The 9482-nt window shown below is 60.3% G+C and overlaps 1 protein-coding gene across 1 annotated transcript in view; it reads right to left on the bottom strand.

Annotated features, from left to right (window-relative positions):
- Positions 1-9482, bottom strand: part of TNKS1BP1 (tankyrase 1 binding protein 1) — a 24549-nt gene that overhangs the window by 5246 nt on the left and 9821 nt on the right. The window contains exons 4-5 of the mRNA XM_011379062.2: positions 7106-8512; positions 2986-5129 (exon numbers count right to left, since the gene is read on the bottom strand). Coding sequence (XP_011377364.1) covers positions 2986-5129; positions 7106-8512 — 3551 coding nt within the window. The remainder of the gene's footprint in view (positions 1-2985; positions 5130-7105; positions 8513-9482) is intronic.

Genomic DNA, 9482 nt, shown 5'->3' with positions numbered 1-9482 from the left:
AGTTATTTATCTGCTCTGAGCCTGTTTCTTCATCTGTAAAATGGGGATAATAGAAGCACCTAGACTTTGCTGACTTTGTTGACAGAAATATGTGCCAGGCACATAGCTAACACTTGATAAATTTTTAGGATAATCATCATGATCCTCAATGCAGGTTCCTGGCCTGAGGACTTGTCTCATCTTATACCATGGACGCCCCTCGCCCCACGGGGACATTGAGTCTCCTGAGGGCTGGACTCCATCCAACCCCACCCCCACATCGCCACTCCAGGTGCAAGCCCAGGGAATGGTATGCAGTTGATCTGCAAAAAATCAGCTTCCCACTGGTTCAGGCTCCAAGATTCAAAATAAGGGAGGTCCGGGCTGGAGCTGGAATGATGAAGCGAAAGGAGCAGCAGTTGGCCTTGACCCAGAGAGGCAGGAAGAGCAGCCAGATGTATGACCCCACGGTCAGAGCTGTGGGTTCTTGTGCAAGTCACACTGCCTTGCTGGGCCTCAGGCCACTTGCCCATGGCACGAGGGGGCTGGCCTCGGTCATCTACGCCTCTTGGAGTCTGTAAGAGCCCAAAATGCCTGCAGTCTACAGGCCTAGGGGGAAGGGAGGAAAATGACCAGGAGGCCAGAGAGGGGAGCGGCAATGCACCAGCTCGCGGGGGACCCAGAAACACCGCTCCCATCAGGACGAGGCGGCCCTACACAGAGGAGGGGAGCCCGAGCTCTCCCTACAAGCCCCCCCATGCTGGACAGCATTCCAGCCAATGACCACCACTGGAGGAACCTTTGTCTCACATGAGAACAATGAGAAAAATGTCCCCCAAGGGCCTCGCTTTATGAACACATCCACCCAAATCTGCAAAACAGGTACAACTACAAGTCGGGAGTGTTTTTTCAGTGGTTACCACGTGCCGGGCAGATCTCTATCACTTCACATGTGTGAACTTCTAACCCACACAACAACCCTGCAAGTTTGGGGAGTAAGTTACTCCCAGCTTACAGACGAGGAGGAGTCGGAGGGTCACAAAGGGGGTCGCAGAATCGGGACCCGAACAGCCAGACCGCTCCGAGCTATCCTCGAGGACATCTCGTTACCAGGGGAACCTCCAAAATTTCCTTCAGAGAGCGACTTTCCAGAGTATAGAATTTCCCTAAATCAGATGCTCGGCACAGGAGCTTCTAGTGAAGCGAGTCTCCGTAACGTTGCCGCAGACGGAGCTAACTGTTTTCTTACTCCTGGGCGTTAACGGGCTCACACGTGTGAACACACACACACTTGGTCGCCACTGCGGCCACAGAGCACACAGCATTTTCCAAGCTTGTAGCACAGCCAGAAAACCTGTGACGGAGACCAAAACGCAGACAGCTGAGGACACCCAGACTCTCCGTCCCTCCCGGTCCCCTCGTAATCCCCCGATCCGGCCAGCCTCTCCTGCCACCTTGAAGAAACCGAAAGGGAAGAGCGACACCAGCTGGAGGGGAAAAAGCTGGAGGGCTGTGGGTCCCACTGCTTAGTGGTCTGAGTGCGGAACGCAGCAGCTGCGCCTCGCTGAAGCATTTAAGATCAAGTGGGAAAGAGGCACCGCTGACTCCGTGACCTGACTCAGGTCACACCACTGCCTCCCTGCAAACTGGAGATATACTCCCTTCCTGCCTCACTGGGGCTGTGAGGACTGGCGAGGTCAGACTCGCAGCCGACAGCAGAGTTCTCCAAGTCCCGGGAAGAGAAACTGGGCCACCACGGGGCGACCACATTCCACCGGCACCCAGATAGTTTCCGGAGTCTACCGTTTTTAGAAAGGGAGGCTCAGACACATCCCGGATCCCAGGAGCCTCTGGACTCAGTCCTGTGCGTGCACCCCCCGCGCTGCAGTCCCTACCTCTTCCCCACCGACAGCCCGGGGTCCCCGGAATGCTCCCCCTTCTCAGCTCCCCTGGGCATCGTCCTGGCCCTAGGGTCTGTCCACTTCCCCTACCCCTCTCCCCTCCTCAAATGCCTCTCCTGACCTCGCCACTGGCCTCCCCCTCTTCCCCCCAGACCCTTCCTGGGCCCTCCTCACTACCATGAGCCCCTCCACTTATAACGCAGCCCCTACCCCTCTCCTCCCTCCCCTCCCCTCCCTCCCATGGCCGCTGAGAAGCTCCGGGGTGGGAAAAGTCAAACTTCCTACTCAGTCAAGAGAATAAAACTGAATCTCAGTGGATGGAAATGTTAACGAAACAGACGCAATGCCCTGTCCTACCCTTTCCAGGTGTGAAATTACCTCGGTCTGTTTAGAACACAAAAATCCCTGAGACAGACTGTGGGTGGCTCATAAAACTACCAGTGTGTTCCTCTGGAAAGTTCTTTTTCAGCAACTCTGTTCATGGAGGCCAAGGTCATGGGGCCAGGTGCCAGGTCCCCATGTCCTTCAGGTTCTTAAACTGTTCCTTCCTCTGGACTTTGAGACAGGGCAGGCAAGAAGCACCGCATCCCTAACCTCCCAAGAGACCATGAGGACCACTGTCAACTCTAGCACAGACCCGCGGCGGCTAAGGCCAAGAAGACACAGGGTCCTCCATCCCACGCTCACGAAAGCATCAGTGGTCCCTGGCCCAGGAGCGCCTGTGGCTTCAGCGTCACGCGGCCTGGGGAACGGCCGCTGTGCATGAGAGTGGAACCCACCAGAAACCACCCAAAGAGGGGACATACACTATCTCCTCCAGCACAGTCACAATACAAAATCACCAAGGAAGCTTCAAGCATGGGCTGCAAGAGTAACACCTCAAACCTCACGTTCATCGTTTCAAAAAGGAAGTCACCTGTACGCGTGTCATAGAAGTCCAGTTAAAAAAAAAAAAGTAAAAGTAAAAATTCATAATCCAAACCACCTCAATTTCCCAAACACTAAAAGTCCTTAGGGAAGGAGATTTCTTCCCTCCCCAGAAAAGGAGCCATTTTTCGGACAGCCACCACACCTCCCCTCCCACGCTGGGATGGTGTTCCCTTACCTGGCTCCGAAGCCGGGGGCTTCTCCCGTCTCCGTTCTGGGGTCCTCAGGGAGGGTCTCCAAGGAAGGGGAGGAGTCATCTTCTCCCTGGGTCTCTGGCCCGCTTGTCTCGCCCACCCCCAGCTCCCGGGCCTCCACAGGGCCTCTGGCCTCCAGGCCAGTGCACAAGAGGCCATTTTCCCTGATGCCCAGCTCTGGGTGCTGGCTGACCTCCCCCACCCCGCGCTCCCTGGCTTCACTCGGGGCCCCAGAGAGCTCCACGTTTCGGAGCCCCAAGTCCTGGGTCCAGTCCACCTGACCCACTCCGCATCCCCGGGGCTCCTGAGAACCTCCGGCCTCTGGGTCACATGGCACCTCCAGATTCCTCAGACCCAGATTGTTGCCCCAGTCCACTTGGCCCACCCCAAGCTCCCTGGGGCTGCAGCCAGCCCCTGCAGCCACATTTCTCAGCCCCAGGTCAGCTGTCCAGTCTGCCTGTCCCACGCCTCGCTCCCTCGACTTAAGGAACTCTCCAGCCTGCACACCTGACCAGTCGGTCTGCCCCACGCCACTCTCTCTGGCCTGGCTGTGGCCTCCTGACTCCCCCACCCCAGCCAAATCTCTGGCCCTCACCCCGACATCCGAAGTCCAGTCCTTCTCCCCGACCCCACTCCCCCGGGGCTCCTCGGACCCTCCAGTCTCCAAACGGCTGGCCAGGTCCACGTCTCTCAGGCCCAGGTTGTCTGACCACCCCATCTGTCCCACGGTGTCCTCCCTGGCCTCACTCGAGCCGCTGGAAGCCACACAGCTGGACACTTCCAAGTTCCTGAGGCCCAGCTGGTCAGTCCAGTCCATGGGCCCGGCCGAGGTCTTCTCAGGAGACACAAAGGGGCCGCCTTCCATCTTGCCGGAAGGGCTCAGGCCAAGACCACTCACTCGGTCATTGCCAATGACGCCAAACTGATGGCACCTCTCGGCGGCCTCCACGCAGAAGTCACCACTCCAGTCTCGCTGCCCTGGGCTGAAGGGCACCTCTGGCTGGGGGACAACACCGAGGCTGAAGTCACCAGCCCAGCCTCGCTGCCCCACCTCTCTGTCTTCCTGGTCAGCAGCACCTGGGCTCTGGGCCCCTGCCTGCGGTCGCCCCTGCAGCCCTCCAACCTCCTGGCTGGCACCGCTGCTCTGCCAGCTGCTCTGGTCTCTCTGTGCCAGCGCCCCATCCTGCAGCTGGGGGGTGCTGGGGCTGAACAAGCCCCCTGACTCCCTCTCCTCAGGCTGGCCTGCACCCCGGCTGGCCTCGCCCAGGCTGTCTCCACCGCTCGGAATCTTCTTCTCGAACTCCTCATCCTGCTGCTGAGCTTCCTCCGGGCTGAACCCGCTGTTCAGGGCTCTCCTTCCGAAGCCTCTGTCCTGGGGGCTGAGGGCCGTGGGGCTGCCGCTGATGCTGTAGTCCCTCATCCAGGCACTCTTCCCGAAATCCTGGTCCTGCTCTGCACCCCGGCTGCCGTAGGTGCCCAGTGAAGAATCTCTCTTCCCAAACGGCTGCTGGTCGGCATCCTGGCTGCTGTACCTGCCCGAGACATGGTCCTTCTGCCCCACTTTCTGGCTCTGCTCGTCCACCTCCTGGCTGGCATAAGCACTCAAAGAATCTCTCTTCCCAAACTCCCAGTCCCCAAGACTCCCAGCCCGACCACTGTAAGTACCCAAAGAATCCCTCTTCCCGAATTCCTGGTCCTGGAGCTCCGCATCCCGGCTGGAGTAAGTGCCCTGGGAATCCCTCTTTCTGAACTCCCAGTCCTGAGCATCCGCCTCCTGGCTCTGCTGAGTGCCAAGCTGGGCTGGCTTTCCAATCACCCAGTCCTGGGCCGCGAGCCCCCCCAAGGCAGACGCTCCACTGCCATCTGGACTGCCCAGCTCCATGTCCTCCTGGCCAATGCCACACCTGCCAGCCCAGTCCCTGGCGCTCCCTTCCCCCATGCCTTGCCCACATTTGCTGGACCAGTCCCTCTCTCCAAGGCCTGGGTCCCCTCTATGGCAGGTGCCCCCAAGGCCATAGTCCTGAGAAATGTCCTGGGACCAGCTGGAGGGGCCAAAACTGCTGGGCTGTGGGTCTGCTGCAACCCCAAATTCAGTCTGTAGATCCTTCTGGGCCCAGCCAAGGAGTCCCTGCGAATCAGAAAAAGAGGGAGAGACAGAGAGGCGATGCTCAGAGTCAGTCGGGGCGGGAGTCCATCCAGAATGAGGGTCAGCACTGCCCAGCGCCCCAGAGCCGCACCTTGGCAACGGAAAAGCCTGAGTCTGCTTCCCAGCTGTGTGACCTTGAGCAAATCACTTAACTACTCTGGCCTCAGGCTCCTCATCCTTAAACAGGGATAATTCCTACCGCAAGAGTGGTTAGGGAGGACCAAACGAGATCACCAAAGCCAAGCACTCAGCACAGTGCCTGGCACGAAATCCAGGCCATCGACCCCCCCCCGCCCCCGCCGGTCGTGTTTACAGGCTTGGGCAACACTTGGCTCCCAGCCAGGAGATAAGCTGCCCAGTGCAGTGGGCTCCATGGGGCACGGGTGTGCGGTGCACTTTCGGTGAGGAGAGGCCAAGGCTCAGGGCCCCTCCACAGCCTCCCTGCCAGGGTAGGATTCCACCACCACCACCCTCTCCTAGCCCTCAGTTCCCAGCCCCACCTTCCCTAAGGGCCCTCTGCCCAGCCCGCCCCAGGAGGAACTCTCAGCCCCGGGGGAGGGCAGCGGGAAACAGGAGGGACAGCCTCTGGCACAGGCATGGGACCCAGCCGGGACTCCCTGCACCCCACACCCCATACTCCCTGACTCACGGCGGCGGGCGGGCGAGGCCTCCCAGCCTCGTCGCGCAGGGCCGCGTTGGCCAGCAGCCTCTCCAAGACAGACACGCTGGGCTCCCCGTCCCCAAGCCGGGCCATGGTCCCTGCCCCCTACACCCGCCCCGGGCTGCTGGGCTGCTGGGTTCGGCGGGCGCCAGGACGGGGCCGGGCCGCTCCCTGGCCTGGACCTGTCCGACGGCTCTGGCTCTGCTCCGGCCCACCCTGGCCCGCTCTCTCCGGAGCAGCTGCAGCTCTGGCGGCCCCGCCCAGAAGTCGGTTGAGTCACCCACATCCCGGGACAGACACACCTACTGCAGGAGCCAGCTCGGGTCTTAACTCCTTCCTGCTCCTCCTCTTCCTCCCCCTCCGCCAGAGGGACCCCTGGCTCCTCCTTCTTTACAGCCCCGCCCCTACCAGCCCAGGCTGGGCTTGAAAAATACACTTCGAAAGCCACCTGGACACCAGCCCTTACTCTGAGGCAGCAGCTTGGTAGGAGAAAGGGCACTGGGCTGGGAACCGACACTCCTGTGCCCAGGCCTGGCCACCAACCTGCTGGGTAACCCTGCACAAGGCTCCGCCAGCTCTGGGCCTTGGCCGCCTGTCTACAGGGCAGGTCCTGAGCTCAGTGATAATAACTGTCATAAAAGCCAACCCTTACTAAGCACTCACGAGGAGCCGGGTGCCATTCTCAGCACTTTACAGGTATCATAGCTCATTGAGTCTTCGCAATCACCCTGAGGTAGAGCTCATCCTTATCCCCATTTTACAGATGCAGAAACTGAGAGGCACAGGTGGAAAAGTAACTTGATCAAGATCACACCTGGGCAAGTGGACGGCACAGCCAGGAGAGGAACCCAGCCAGTCTGGTTCCAGAGCCCACACTGTGACTACACGGCATTGCCTTGCATCACACTGGTCCTAGCAACGGACCAGACTCTCACTCCATATATGCCAAGCACCAAACTGTTCCGCATCTCATTTTACCTGCGGTTCATCTCCAAGAGGCAGCTGTTGTTATGGAAGGACCCTGAAGCTTAGAGGTTACAGCACACCCCCAAGAGCACTCGGCCAGTGGATGCTGGCGCCAGATCCGAGCTCACACTAAACCCTAAGCACCGTCCCGCGGCCCCTGCCCTGTCGGCTTTGCGGGACTGCGCAGACGTGAGGCGCACGTTTACAGGTGCCTTGCTCACGGCTGTGTCCCCAGCTCTTGACACACAGAATCCACGCTGAAAGAACAAAGCCCATCGAAGCCATGGCTTCTATCCACTGATGTCCCCACCTTCCCTCTGCCCATCCTCACCTCAGAGCAGGCACTTAGGGTCTGTGCATCCTTCAGCTCAGATCCAGCTCCCCGCCTCACACTGCCAACACTGGGTGGTGGCGAAGCCAGGAGGTCGTCCAGCCAGTGGGAGCTGCTTTCAGGGCCTGCGGGCTCAGGGGACGCCCTACAGGGGTCTTGAGCCTCTGTCATGGGTTGGGTGGTCTCAGCCCGGGCCAGGGTCACAGCCTCCTCTTCGGCAGGCAATGCCTGCCTGAGGTCAGGAGTGTCAGCAAAGAGGACACAGGGTTGGTCAGGGGGTGCTGGCTGCTGCTGCCCCAGGACCGGCTCCAAGACAGGCAGGGCGGCCTCACTGGTGGCCAGAGGCAGCAGGGACTCTTGTCCAGCCAGGGGCTGCCGCTCCTCGCACCTCTCCTCCGCCTGCAGCAAGGCTGATTCAGGTGAGGCCCCTGCTGTTGGTGCAGGATCAAGGGGACCAGCCAAGGACGGAAGCTGACCTTCCCCATCACCCTTCTGGACTGGGTAGATGCCATGATCATCCGCCTGCACCCAGGAACCAGGCCTTTCCGGCTCCTCTGGAGCTGAGTGGGCCCCTCGCCCCTGCTGGGACACTCCCTCCCTGCTGGACGCAGCCCGGTCAGCAGCCGCCTCAGCCTCAGCCTCCGCAGCCCCAGCCTCCGCAGCCTCAGCCTCCGCAGCCTCAGTGGCTTCAGTGATGGGGGAAGGGGGTGGAGAGTCCAGCCGCCACACCCCTAGACCAGAAGGCCTAGTGGGGAAGGTCCACTCAAAGGACTGTGACAAGCTCCAGTTGGACTCTGTCCCACTGCCAAAGGGACGAGGATCCAGGCCCGACTGGCTCTCCTGGGTTTGGGGCAGGTCAGCCAGCGAGCCCCCCAGCTTCTCCTGGTCTTGGCCGGGTGGCCGGAGCAAACCTTCAGAAAATCGGCGCTGAACCAGGCTGGCGGGGCGGAGGTCTCCGTCAACCCTGGCCACCTCCTCACCAGATGGAAACGTCCGATCAAGATCCAGGAACTCGCCCCCATCTATCAGGGGCCTCGGCGAGGTGGCTAGAGGCTGCTCGGGGCTGTGGCGCCCTGAGACCTTCTCCATGGGAGAGCTGCCAGGTCTGGGGGCCTCTGGGACCTCGGCAGCAGGGAGCTCTGGGCTAGGGGCATGACGAGAGCCCTCCTCAGGCAGGGCCACAGTCAGGGATGCTGGAGTCACAGGAAGGCAGGGAGAAGGCCTAGAAGCAGCAGAGCTCTGGGCTTCTTCTGGAGGCTGAGAGTGGCGGGGAAAGCTCTCAACGAGTGAGTGAAGTCGGGAAGGCCCAGGGCCTGGGCCTGAGGCTTCGGCAGGGAGGCTTGGGCTGGCAGAGCCTCCATTCTCCGAGTTGGCACCTGGACTTGAGGGGACCCAGGACTTGGAAACCTGCAAGAGAAAGGTCAAGAGCCATCACTCACCTTTCAGGTGAGTGGGAGAAGCCCCTGCCAACCCCATATGGACAGCAGGTCAGCTGCTTCCTCACACTCTCATTCCATAGACAGGAAGAAGAAAGTGGGGGGCCTCTCAGGACAACTGGGAAAAGGCCCCAAAGATGAGTTAGGACTTCTCAGGGTTCTCAGACCCCTCCTTTAGGCCCTCTCCCAAGAAAACACATCTAACCTTACAACCTTGGTCACGTGGTATCACCCACACCGCTTCAGTGGTTCAGGTCCTCCCTCCCACTCACCCCAAAGCTCATCGAAGGAGTCCGTGGTTCATGGGTCAAGATCACTGGCTTCGTAAAGGGAAAAGGAAATTAGGGGATCTGACCACCCCGTCATGCGGGAGTTCTGCCTCAGCAGGACTTTAAGCCCAGCAGAGCCCCAGACCAGCTCCCAGGGGTGGCTCAGGATGGGTGCGGAGCTCCACCCTGCTCTGTGTCCCCACAGAGCTGCCCGGGGATGCAGGCAGGCCTCAGGCTTCGGGCACAAGCACTAGGGGACCTGAAAGCTCCTGGCATGGAGTGACCCCGGCACTGCCTCTCATAAGCTGTAGCCCCCACACACACCCTAAATGGTGGTGGCTTGGTGTGTGTGAGCCTCAGCCTCCCCTTCTGTTCACTGGGGCTGGTGGCAACGATGTCCCCCTCACAGAGTCAGGCAAGGAATATTTAAATTTGTGCACGTGGCCTCTCAGGACAATGGAAGGTAGGCGGAGGAGAAGGACAGAGGGGCATCAAGCACCTGGCACTCCACCACTCCATTCGGCCTGGCCCCAGAGAACGAAATGCGGCTTGCTCTATCTGACCTTTGGTCAGGCTGACCCAGAGGTCACGCTTCCCTTTGCCACCCCCTCCAATGGGGCTGTTTTTCCCACACTGGCTGCTGGGCCCAGGCAGAGGAAGGCATCCTGCTTG

This window comes from Pteropus vampyrus, unplaced genomic scaffold (assembly GCF_000151845.1).
Source record: "Pteropus vampyrus isolate Shadow unplaced genomic scaffold, Pvam_2.0 Scaffold352, whole genome shotgun sequence".
Classification (NCBI taxonomy): Eukaryota; Metazoa; Chordata; class Mammalia; order Chiroptera; family Pteropodidae; genus Pteropus; species Pteropus vampyrus.
This window is presented reverse-complemented; position numbering and strand designations above follow the sequence as displayed.